We start from the raw sequence: 14,111 nt of genomic DNA on the forward strand, positions 1-14,111 counted from the left end.
AAAACGGTGATAAGAATCACCAATACAACAACAACAGCAATTACAACAATAATCGCAACAATTATCCCAACAATCGCAACATCAATCGCAACTACAACAAACGGCCCAACAACAACAACAACAACAACAGCAACTACAACAATCATCCCAACAACAATAATAACCGCAACAACAACAACAATCAGAAGCAGCTATGCCAAAGGTGTGAAAAGAATCACTCGGGGTTCTGCACCAAATTTTGCAACAAGTGTAAAAGAAATGGTCATAGCGCGGCGAAGTGTGAGGTCTACGGACCAGGGGTTAATAGAACGAAAGGAACAAATGGTGTCGGAACGAGTAATGGCGGAGCAAGTAGTGTCGGAGCAAGTTATGCCAATGTAGTTTGTTATAAATGTGGAAAACCAGGCCACATTATTAGAAATTGCCCGAACCAGGAGAACACGAATGGACAAGGCCGTGGAAGAGTTTTCAATATTAATGCGGTAGAGGCACAGGAAGACCCGGAGCTTGTTACGGGTACGTTTCTTATTGACAATAAATCTGCTTACGTTTTATTTGATTCGGGTGCGGATAGAAGCTATATGAGTAGAGATTTTTGTGCTAAATTAAGTTGTCCATTGACGCCTTTGGATAGTAAATTTTTACTCGAATTAGCAAATGGTAAATTAATTTCAGCAGATAATATATGTCGGAATCGAGAAATTAAACTGGTTAGCGAAACATTTAAGATTGATTTGATACCAGTAGAGTTAGGGAGTTTTGATGTGATAATCGGTATGGACTGGTTGAAAGAAGTGAAAGCGGAGATCGTTTGTTACAAAAATGCAATTCGCATTATACGAGAAAAAGGAAAACCCTTAATGGTGTACGGAGAAAAGGGCAACACGAAGCTACATCTTATTAGTAATTTGAAGGCACAAAAACTAATAAGAAAAGGTTGCTATGCTGTTCTAGCACACGTCGAGAAAGTACAAACTGAAGAAAAGAGCATCAATGATGTTCTCATTGCAAAAGAATTTCCCGATGTATTTCCGAAAGAATTACCGGGATTACCCCCACATCGATCCGTTGAATTTCAAATAGATCTTGTACCAGGAGCTGCACCAATAGCTCGTGCTCCTTACAGACTCGCACCCAGCGAGATGAAAGAACTGCAAAGCCAATTACAAGAACTTTTAGAGCGTGGTTTCATTCGACCAAGCACATCACCGTGGGGAGCTCCTGTTTTGTTTGTCAAGAAGAAAGATGGTACATTCAGGTTGTGTATCGACTACCGAGAGTTGAACAAACTTACCATCAAGAACCGCTACCCACTACCGAGAATCGACGACTTATTTGATCAACTACAAGGCTCGTCTGTTTATTCAAAGATTGACTTACGTTCCGGGTATCATCAAATGCGGGTGAAAGAAGATGATATTCCAAAGACTGCTTTCAGAACACGTTACGGTCATTACGAGTTTATGGTCATGCCGTTTGGTTTAACTAATGCACCAGCTGTGTTCATGGACCTTATGAACCGAGTGTGTGGACCATACCTTGACAAGTTTGTCATTGTTTTCATTGATGACATACTTATTTACTCAAAGAATGACCAAGAACACGGTGAACATTTGAGAAAGGTGTTAGAAGTATTGAGGAAGGAAGAATTGTACGCTAAGTTTTCAAAGTGTGCATTTTGGTTGGAAGAAGTTCAATTCCTCGGTCACATAGTGAACAAAGAAGGTATTAAGGTGGATCCGGCAAAGATAGAAACTGTTGAAAAGTGGGAAACCCCGAAAACTCCGAAACACATACGCCAGTTTTTAGGACTAGCTGGTTACTACAGAAGGTTCATCCAAGACATTTCCAGAATAGGGAAACCCTTGACTGCATTAACGCATAAAGGGAAGAAATTTGAATGGAATGATGAACAAGAGAAAGCGTTTCAGTTATTGAAGAAAAAGCTAACTACGGCACCTATATTGTCATTGCCTGAAGGGAATGATGATTTTGTGATTTATTGTGATGCATCAAAGCAAGGTCTCGGTTGTGTATTAATGCAACGAACGAAGGTGATTGCTTATGCGTCTAGACAATTGAAGATTCACGAACAAAATTATACGACGCATGATTTGGAATTAGGCGCGGTTGTTTTTGCATTAAAGACTTGGAGGCACTACTTATATGGGGTCAAAAGTATTATATATACCGACCACAAAAGTCTTCAACACATATTTAATCAGAAACAACTGAATATGAGGCAGCGTAGGTGGATTGAATTATTGAATGATTACGACTTTGAGATTCGTTACCACCCGGGGAAGGCAAATGTGGTAGCCGATGCCTTGAGCAGGAAGGACAGAGAACCCATTCGAGTAAAATCTATGAATATAATGATTCATAATAACATTACTACTCAAATAAAGGAGGCGCAACAAGGAGTTTTAAAAGAGGGAAATTTAAAGGATGAAATACCCAAAGGATCGGAGAAGCATCTTAATATTCGGGAAGACGGAACCCGGTATAGGGCTGAAAGGATTTGGGTACCAAAATTTGGAGATATGAGAGAAATGGTACTTAGAGAAGCTCATAAAACCAGATACTCAATACATCCTGGAACGGGGAAGATGTACAAGGATCTCAAGAAACATTTTTGGTGGCCGGGTATGAAAGCCGATGTTGCTAAATACGTAGGAGAATGTTTGACGTGTTCTAAGGTCAAAGCTGAGCATCAGAAACCATCAGGTCTACTTCAACAACCCGAAATCCCGGAATGGAAATGGGAAAACATTACCATGGATTTCATCACTAAATTGCCAAGGACTGCAAGTGGTTTTGATACTATTTGGGTAATAGTTGATCGTCTCACCAAATCAGCACACTTCCTACCAATAAGAGAAGATGACAAGATGGAGAAGTTAGCACGACTGTATTTGAAGGAAGTCGTCTCCAGACATGGAATACCAATCTCTATTATCTCTGATAGGGATGGCAGATTTATTTCAAGATTCTGGCAGACATTACAGCAAGCATTAGGAACTCGTCTAGACATGAGTACTGCCTATCATCCACAAACTGATGGGCAGAGCGAAAGGACGATACAAACGCTTGAAGACATGCTACGAGCATGTGTTATTGATTTCGGAAACAGTTGGGATCGACATCTACCGTTAGCAGAATTTTCCTACAACAACAGCTACCATTCAAGCATTGAGATGGCGCCGTTTGAAGCACTTTATGGTAGAAAGTGCAGGTCTCCGATTTGTTGGAGTGAAGTGGGGGATAGACAGATTACGGGTCCGGAGATTATACAAGAAACTACCGAGAAGATCATCCAAATTCAACAACGGTTGAAAACCGCCCAAAGTCGACAAAAGAGCTACGCTGACATTAAAAGAAAAGATATAGAATTTGAAATTGGAGAGATGGTCATGCTTAAAGTTGCACCTTGGAAAGGCGTTGTTCGATTTGGTAAACGAGGGAAATTAAATCCAAGGTATATTGGACCATTCAAGATTATTGATCGTGTCGGACCAGTAGCTTACCGACTAGAGTTACCTCAACAACTCGCGGCTGTACATAACACTTTCCACGTCTCGAATTTAAAGAAATGTTTTGCTAAAGAAGATCTCACTATTCCGTTAGATGAAATCCAAATCAACGAAAAACTTCAATTCATCGAAGAACCCGTCGAAATAATGGATCGTGAGGTTAAAAGACTTAAGCAAAACAAGATACCAATTGTTAAGGTTCGATGGAATGCTCGTAGAGGACCCGCGTTCACCTGGGAGCGTGAAGATCAGATGAAGAAGAAATACCCGCATCTATTTCCAGAAGATTCGTCAACACCTTCAACAGCTTAAAATTTCGGGACGAAATTTATTTAACGGGTAGGTACTGTAGTGACCCGAACTTTTCCATGTTTATATATATTAATTGAGATTGATATTTACATGATTAAATGTTTTCAACATGTTAAGCAATCAAACTTGTTAAGACTTGATTAATTGAAATATGTTTCATATAGACAATTGACCACCCAAGTTGATCGGTGATTCACGAACGTTAAAACTTGTAAAAACTATATGATGACATATATATGGATATATATATATATAGTTAACATGATACTATGATAAGAAAACATATCATAAAGTATATTAACAATGAACTACATATGTAAAAACAAGACTACTAACTTAATGATTTTTAAACGAGACATATATGTAACGATTATCGTTGTAAAGACATTTAATGTATATATATATCATATTAAGAGATATTCATACATGATAATATCATGATAATATAATAATTTAAAATCTCATTTGATATTATAAACATTGGGTTAACAACATTTAACAAGATCGTTAACCTAAAGGTTTCAAAACAACACTTACATGTAACGACTAACGATGACTTAACGACTCAGTTAAAATGTATATACATGTAGTGTTTTAATATGTATTTATACACTTTTGAAAGACTTCAATACACTTATCAAAATACTTCTACTTAACAAAAATGTTTACAATTACATCCTCGTTCAGTTTCATCAACAATTCTACTCGTATGCACCCGTATTCGTACTCGTACAATACACAGCTTTTAGATGTATGTACTATTGGTATATACACTCCAATGATCAGCTCTTAGCAGCCCATGTGAGTCACCTAACACATGTGGGAACCATCATTTGGCAACTAGCATGAAATATCTCATAAAATTACAAAAATATGAGTAATCATTCATGACTTATTTACATGAAAACAAAATTACATATCCTTTATATCTAATCCATACACCAACGACCAAAAACACCTACAAACACTTTCATTCTTCAATTTTCTTCATCTAATTGATCTCTCTCAAGTTCTATCTTCAAGTTCTAAGTGTTCTTCATAAATTCCAAAAGTTCTAGTTTCATAAAATCAAGAATACTTTCAAGTTTGCTAGCTCACTTCCAATCTTGTAAGGTGATCATCCAACCTCAAGAAATCTTTGTTTCTTACAGTAGGTTATCATTCTAATACAAGGTAATAATCATATTCAAACTTTGGTTCAATTTCTATAACTATAACAATCTTATTTCAAGTGATGATCTTACTTGAACTTGTTTTCGTGTCATGATTCTGCTTCAAGAACTTCGAGCCATCCAAGGATCCATTGAAGCTAGATCCATTTTTCTCTTTTCCAGTAGGTTTATCCAAGGAAATTAAGGTAGTAATGATGTTCATAACATCATTCGATTCATACATATAAAGCTATCTTATTCGAAGGTTTAAACTTGTAATCACTAGAACATAGTTTAGTTAATTCTAAACTTGTTCGCAAACAAAAGTTAATCCTTCTAACTTGACTTTTAAAATCAACTAAACACATGTTCTATATCTATATGATATGCTAACTTAATGATTTAAAACCTGGAAACACGAAAAACACCGTAAAATCGGATTTACGCCGTCGTAGTAACACCGCGGGCTGTTTTGGGTTAGTTAATTAAAAACTATGATAAACTTTGATTTAAAAGTTGTTATTCTGAGAAAATGATTTTTATTATGAACATGAAACTATATCCAAAAATTATGGTTAAACTCAAAGTGGAAGTATGTTTTCTAAAATGGTCATCTAGACGTCGTTCTTTCGACTGAAATGACTACCTTTACAAAAACGACTTGTAACTTATTTTTCCGACTATAAACCTATACTTTTTCTGTTTAGATTCATAAAATAGAGTTCAATATGAAACCATAGCAATTTGATTCACTCAAAACGGATTTAAAATGAAGAAGTTATGGGTAAAACAAGATTGGATAATTTTTCTCATTTTAGCTACGTGAAAATTGGTAACAAATCTATTCCAACCATAACTTAATCAACTTGTATTGTATATTATGTAATCTTGAGATACCATAGACACGTATACAATGTTTCGACCTATCATGTCGACACATCTATATATATTTCGGAACAACCATAGACACTCTATATGTGAATGTTGGAGTTAGCTATACAGGGTTGAGGTTGATTCCAAAATATATATAGTTTGAGTTGTGATCAATACTGAGATACGTATACACTGGATCGTGGATTGATTCAAGATAATATTTATCGATTTATTTCTGTACATCTAACTGTGGACAACTAGTTATAGGTTACTAACGAGGACAGCTGACTTAATACACTTAAAACATCAAAATATATTAAAAGTGTTGTAAATATATTTTGAACATACTTTAATATATATGTATATATTGTTATAGGTTCGTGAATCAACAGTGGCCAAGTCTTACTTCCCGACGAAGTAAAAATCTGTGAAAGTGAGTTATAGTCCCACTTTTAAAATCTAATATTTTTGGGATGAGAATACATGCAGGTTTTATAAATGATTTACAAAATAGACACAAGTACGTGAAACCACATTCTATGGTTGAATTATCGAAATCGAATATGCCCCTTTTTATTAAGTCTGGTAATCTAAGAATTAGGGAACAGACACCCTAATTGACGCGAATCCTAAAGATAGATCTATTGGGCCTAACAAACCCCATCCAAAGTACCGGATGCTTTAGTACTTCGAAATTTATATCATATCCGAAGGGTGTCCCGGAATGATGGGGATATTCTTATATATGCATCTTGTTATTGTCGGTTACCAGGTGTTCACCATATGAATGATTTTTATCTCTATGTATGGGATGTGTATTGAAATATGAAATCTTGTGGTCTATTGTTACGATTTGATATATATAGGTTAAACCTATAACTCACCAACATTTTTGTTGACGTTTAAAGCATGTTTATTCTCAAGTGAATATTAAGAGCTTCCGCTGTTGCATACTAAAATAAGGACAAGATTTGGAGTCCATGTTTGTATGATATTGTGTAAAAACTGCATTCAAGAAACTGATTTCGATGTAACATATTTGTATTGTAAACCATTATGTAATGGTCGTGTGTAAACAGGATATTTTAGATTATCATTATTTGATAATCTACGTAAAGCTTTTTAAACCTTTATTTATGAAATAAAGGTTATGGTTTGTTTTAAAAAGGAATGCAGTCTTTGAAAAACGTCTCATATAGAGGTCAAAACCTCGCAACGAAATCAATTAATATGGAACGTTTTTAATCAATAAGAACGGGACATTTCATCATGCATCTCAGATAACACTCCACACTTTTGTTGACTATTTCAGTCTGGCCATCAGTTTGAGGGTGATAGGTTGTAGACAAATGAAGCTTGACCTTCAATTGCTTAAAAAGCTCTTGCCAAAACAAACTCAAGAACACTTTGTCCCTATCACTTACTATTATTTCTGGCAACCCATGAAGCTTATACACATTATCAATGAAGACAGCTGCAACCTGATGAGCAGTAAATGGATGTTTAAGTGGAATGAAATGGCTGTATTTGCTTAATCTATCAACCACCACCAAAATTGCTGTTTTTCCATTAGAAGAATGCAATCCTTCTATAAAATCCATGGATATCTCTGCCCAGACCCTCTGTGGAATAGGTAAAGGCTGCAGCAACCCTGGTGACATAGCTAAATCAGGCTTACATTGCTGGCAAATTTGACAAGCCCTCACATACTGTCTGACATCATGCCTCATACCCTTCCAATAAAAACTTGTTGTTAATCTATGGATAGTGCGATGTACCCCAGAGTGCCCACCAACTGGATCATCATGAAAGTGCTGTATCAATTCAGTTCTTAGGGCACTATTAGCACCTACCACCAACTTATTTTTCCTCCATAATTTGTCATCTCTCCACAAATAATGTTTTGATTTTACTTCTTCATTTTGCAGTTTGGAAATGAATTGTTGCATATTTACATCTTGTGCAACACTTTCAACCACTCTAGCCTCCATGTCACTTGAAATGCTTGAGATGTGAATCTGAAATAATTGACTTCTACCCATTCTCCTAGATAAAGCATCTGCTCCCACATTGTCATTTCCCTTTTTGTAACATATTTCATAATCAAATCCCATAAGCTTGGGCAGCCACTTTATCTGTGTAGGAGTAGTAATTCTTTGGTCCAAAAGATACTTTAGGCTCACATGATCAGTCTTTATTTTAAAATGAGTATCTAGCAAATACCCTCTCTATTTATCTAAAGCTATAACCACTGCTAAAAATTCCTTCTCATAGGTGGATAATGACTGATGCCTAGGAGCTAGGGTTTTACTCAAGTAGGCTATGGGATGACCATCCTGCTGTAAAATGGCACCAATTCCCACCCCTGATGCATCAGTCTCCACAGTAAACTCCTTTGTAAAATCTGGCAGCTGTAACATAGGGGAGGTTTGCAGAGCTAACTTTAACTTTTCAAAAGCAAGTGTTGCTTCTTCATCCCAGCCAAAAGCATTTTTCTTAAGTAGCCTAGTCAAGGGTTAAGCAATTGAAGCATAGTTCTTCACAAATCTCCTATAATACCCTGTAAGGCCTAAAAATCCCCTCAATTGTTTCAAATTCTTAGGAACTGGCCAAGTAGCTATAGCCTCTATCTTTGAAGGTGCAGTACTAACACCTTGCGCAGTGATCACATGCCCTAAATATTCCACACTATGTGTTGCAAAAACACATTTACTTTTCTTAGCAAACAACACATGTTCCCTCCTAGTTTGCAGAATAACCCTTAAGTGTTGCACATGCTCAGTCAAACTATTACTATACACCAATATATCATAAAAAAAAAAAAACAAGTGTGAATTTCCTTAAGAAAGGCCTGAATGCCTCATTCATTAAAGCTTGAAATGTTGAGGGTGCATTGATGAGACCAAAGGGCATGACCAAGAATTCATAGTGCCCTTCATGTGTTTTGAATGCAGTCTTGGCAATGTCATCTTCATACATTCTTATTTGGTGGTAGCCTGACCTTAAGTCCAACTTTGAAAATATCTTGGACCCCACCAACTCATCTATCAGCTCTTCTATGATTGGAATAGGGAATTTATCCTTAATTGTTTGTTTATTTAATGCTCTGTAATCCACACACATCCTCCAGGATCCATCTTTTTTCTTCACCATAACAATAGGTGCTGCATAAGGGCTCTGACTTGACCTTATGACTCTAGATTCTAGCAACTCATTCACCATTGCCTCAATAGCATCCTTCTGATTTGGTGGATGTCTATAAGGTCTGATGTTAATTGGATGTGTGCCCTCCTTTAAAGGAATTTTGTGATCCTTCTGTCTCTGAGGGGGTAACTGTTTTGGCACAGCAAACACATCTGCAAACTCATCCAATAAAGTAGTGATTTCAGCTGGCACTTGTGAGTCTGAATTAAGTGAGATGTTACTGAATTGGCATTCACTGGTAGGGTAGACACATAGCATGAGAGATGACAATTGAGCTTGTGGCATTCTCTTTGCCTCTAGCCATTGTAATTCAGATTTCCTTGTACCTCTTAATTGTACTCTGCTACCCTTATACTTAAATGACATTTTGAGCTCTTCAAAATTCCATTCGATATCACCCAAAGTTTGTAGCCATTGGACTCCTAATACCATTTCACTTCCCCCTAATGGAATGAGTACTATATCACTTGCAAATGTGGCACTATTAATAGTCCAAACCACTTTATCACAGCTATGTGAAGTCAAAAGTTTATTACCACCTGGAACTATCACCTGCATAGGTGTGATTTTACTCAACCAGCACCCTAATTTCTTAGCAGTTTCATAATCAAGAAAATTATGAGTGCTGCCCTAATCTATCAGTATGTGGACCTTACACTTGTTCACTTTGCCATTAACCCTCATGGTTTGATAGTTATTGGTCCCTGTGAGTGCATTTAAAGACAGGTGTGGCTGTGTAAATGACTCATATTCTGCTACCTCATTAACAACTGCATCATTACTATCAATAACTAGTACCACCTCCTCCACCTCCTCATTGGCCAAAACTTCTAAAGAATACAATTGACCACTACATTTATGGTTGGGTGAATACTTCTCATCACAATAGAAACACAAATGTTTTGCCCTTTTTTCCTCAATCTCTTTTTGAGTCAACTTTTTATTCACCCTAGAACTAGCATTGTAAGGCACTGCAGGTAAGGCTAGTTGTGTACTTGCAGGTGGTAAGCTAACAGTTTAGGTTGCAGCTGGGGTGTATACATTACCTCTAGTGTTATAAACAGTTCTAGGAGTAGGTAATAATGGTGTATACCTTTTCTTGGCCACTGCCATAGTATCTTCTTGTAATTTGGCCAAAGAATAAGCATCTTCCAAGCTAGTAGGCCTAAACATCCTAACATTGAGCTCAATTTCCTTCTGCAGACCTGCCAAAAACAAACTGATAGGCTGCTGAACACTAATGTCCACCTTATTCAAAAGTTGCTCAAATTCATCATAATAAGCCTCAACTGTGCCAGTTTGCCTCAAATGTTTAAGCTCAGCTAATGGATCTTCCACTGTAGTACCAAAACGTTTTGAAACAGCCTCAACGTAAACATTCCAATCGATCACTTCACCATGTATCCTTGTGTATTGTTGATGCCAATTGAGAGCCTTCTTATACATATGAATAGAAGCAATTCGAACCTTATCATCATCTTCAACCCTATCTACTGTAAAAAACTGAGTACAGCGATATATCCATCCTCTGACGTCATCACCGTCGAATTTGGGAAAATCGAGTTTAGTGACTCTTGATAGCTGCATCGGACGATTGTGAATCACTTCACCATTACGCAATCGTTGCATATCATTAGAGAGATACTGTTGTTGTGTAACTACGCCATCAATGCGTCCATTCAATTGATGAATCGATTGAGTCAATTCCACAATTGAAGTTCTAATGGCGTCTAATTCATTGCCGTCGCTGCCGTCGGCTGTGTTCCTTGTTGCCATAACCATACCTGAATCAATTGATCAATTGGTCACAGGAATCGAGTCGTGAAATCTGATACCACTGTTATGATTAAACTAAGTATTTAAACTGAATTCAATCAATAATCAACCTGAAAGCTTCAATAGATTGGAAGCGATGAAATTGATTACAACTTCAATACAAACTAAGATTCAATTACAGAAAATATGAGAGGGAAAATGTTGATCACAACAGGAATCCAAAACTGAATAACATCCAGTCAAACAAACTATTTAACTAGACCTAACAACTAACAAGAGTTTGTTAAGGTCACGTGCAAGGAGCGTGCCACAATACAGCTATCAACCCACGTGCTGCTCACATGACTAGGGATCTTGACTTTGGTTGACTTCCATTTATCCATAACAGTACATTGTATTCTTTACCATCCCGTTTGTTCTTATACGCGATTTTGTAAAAACGTTAGGTGATAGCAAGGATTCAGATGCCAAGGTTGCAAAACTCGCTACAGGTTCGTATATCCGTAAATATTATGAGAAATGATATTCATGAGTTCTTTTAACATAAGTTTCAAGTTTTAAGGATTTGCTTGACCCTCATCATTACCAGAATATTGACAGTATTGATTTAAGTTCACATGATTCATCTGTTCTTATATATTACACAAGCGTTTATCAGATACTTTAACAAGTGGTCAAACACTTTCATTAACTCATATACCAAGTCAAAGCATTGCAACTTTGATGCGACCGAAAAGCAAGGTTGCAAAAACCTCTACTCGGGGAGTACTTGGTCGGGATTCTTTTGGGAGTACTCGGCAACTCAAGGAGTACTCAGATGTTGACTAAGTTTGACTTTGGCGAATTTTGTTCCATATGCTAAAAATCATGAGTTTTGACTGAGTTTGACCGAGTACTCGCAGAGTAATTCTGAGTTTTGCAACCCTGCTGAAAGAATATAATTTTCACTGAACTCGCTCAATGTTCTGAAATCTTTTCAGAGTTGCTCAGTGATTAAAGACAGCTTGGAGGATTTATGGGATCTGAATATAGCGCGGTAAGCATTACCTCGTAGTTATATGTAAACATTTGATGGAGAAATATGTACCTAAATATATGATAGTAAAATATACACATATGGTAGTTTCATATGCAACTTCTTCGCTCGATCGCCTCATCTTTACAATCACCGCAACATCTAATAATATTATTAGGGGTCATAGCTTATGTTAAATTTATTTTATTTTATACGTTTTGTTTTGCAGTTGAATTCAATCACATACACCTGCAAGAAGCTGCATCTGTCTTCAACCTCTCTATGTATTTGTTTGTCTGAAGAATAAACTTTATGTATATGTATATTAGATTTGTCTTGGTTACCCTTTTCGTGCCGAAGCAGTTGAATAATGTTAAAAGTTTTTAAAGTTGTTTTCTGAAACCATCAACTTGGTCACCTTTAATTGTTAGGCGAGTGACTTGCCATCTAATTAATTAAGATATAATTAAGATATGATTAAATATGATTGATTCTGATACACCTAAATCTATGTGAATCCAATGAAATAAGTCATGCTCATCTCAGTGACTTATGTAGTGGTCAGGATTTGGCTCATGTTAATTAAACACATTTATAGATTTTCCAATGAAACAAGTATCTTACTTTGCACTAACTTTACAATGCATATCCTAGGCCATCAAACCATACAAGAGTCTTTTTAGACTAAAATAAACTTTAAATGGCCTACTAAACTCCAAGCTACAAAAGGAAGCAGGTTCAAACATGAAACATGGCGTGTGAGGAGCAGATTCAAACCTTGTCAATGTTGGGAAATACGGCCTCAATTAGTTCTCACTGACCCAGCCCAATGATAAACAGTAAAGAAATAAAAACAATACACAACATAAGATTTAACGTGGAAACTCCAAAGCGGAAAAAATCTCCGAAAAGAGAAAATACACTATATCGCAAATTTGTACAATGACATAGACCCGATAGACCACTATCTAAATACAAGATAGAACATTATCCACTTTTCCTCTATTAAACCGAATACACTCTTTACAAAGACTCAAGTCACACTAAATCATAAAGTGTATTATGTTTTTGTGTGACGAGTTGAAAGCAAAAGTTTCACCTTCTTTTATAGACAACTCCAATTTGATCATCAAGATTCACTTGTTTACCTAGTTTGACATGGTCTTCAAGTCTAACACACTCTCTAAAACCACTTGGTCCCTAAGTTCATGATTTAGGATACTGAATCAACAACTAATAGTTAAAAAACACATCTTCGATCGGTCAGGGTATGGTAGGAAACAATCACGAGATAATCTAGTTAGACTACGTATGAGTAAGATAACACGTCATCTCTAGACAACCTGAATAATAAAAACATAATCCATATCCATGTATGTTTGGTGGGAGAGGAAGAGTGTGGGACCAGTGACTTACTAGGGTATGGTAGGAAACAATCACGAGATAATCTAGTTAGACTACGTATGAGTAAGATAATCCGTCCTCTCTACACAACGTGAATAATAAAAACATAATCCATATTATCCATGTACGTTTGGTGGGAGAGGAAGAGTGTGGGACCAGTGAGTGACTCAACAGGAACTTAACTACTTGCATATATACTTTACAATATTTTAATGAGTCATGTTTACATATTAATAACCTTATTTAAATAGATGTGGGTTACATTAAGTTAAATAGATGTGGGTTACATTAATTTCAGTTATAAAACTATATCACTAGTACTAAACAAACAACTTTCTCTAGCACCAACATTAATTTCGTTGGCTCTTGCAAAAGGAAAAGTGACAACTCCACTGACTCAACAGGACTCTGTATCAATCAATAATTATATTATAATTATAATTCTGTTAATTCTAGTATTATTAAAGGGTGTTGTATCTACCATGAAATTTTATCATAAGTATGCGTTATATATGTGCAATATGCATAATGCATAGTTATTATGATATATTTATAAAAAAGATAGAACTTTTACTACCCAACCCATTATTAAAGCACCAACTGAATGTTTAACACATGTATGAAGTTTTCCGAGTTTGTATGAATGATGTATGATTGTTTGTATGAAGGTTTAACACATGTTTAACACTGTTGAAAAGCGATTGCAAAAGATACCTGAAACCAAAACTGAACACCTAGAGAAAGTTCTTTTATAATCGGTCACATAATTTCCCAATTAGTTCCTGTAAAAGAGAAACTTTATCATTCACAAAAGGCAAGTTCATTTGATACGATAAGATTTTG

General features: G+C 36.2%; 1 protein-coding gene across 1 annotated transcript in view; it reads left to right on the top strand.

Annotated features, from left to right (window-relative positions):
* The window catches only part of LOC139857373 (carbamoyl phosphate synthase arginine-specific large chain, chloroplastic-like), a 28,592-nt gene extending 16,222 nt beyond the window's left edge, over positions 1–12,370 (top strand). Inside the window, exons 4-5 of the mRNA XM_071846119.1 lie at positions 11,830–11,885; positions 12,094–12,370. Coding sequence (XP_071702220.1) covers positions 11,830–11,846 — 17 coding nt within the window. The 3' untranslated portion in view covers positions 11,847–11,885; positions 12,094–12,370. The remainder of the gene's footprint in view (positions 1–11,829; positions 11,886–12,093) is intronic.
* The last annotated feature ends 1,741 nt before the right edge of the window (positions 12,371–14,111 follow it).

The sequence above is a fragment of the Rutidosis leptorrhynchoides genome, chromosome 7 (genome assembly GCF_046630445.1).
Source record: "Rutidosis leptorrhynchoides isolate AG116_Rl617_1_P2 chromosome 7, CSIRO_AGI_Rlap_v1, whole genome shotgun sequence".
NCBI lineage: Eukaryota > Viridiplantae > Streptophyta > Magnoliopsida > Asterales > Asteraceae > Rutidosis > Rutidosis leptorrhynchoides.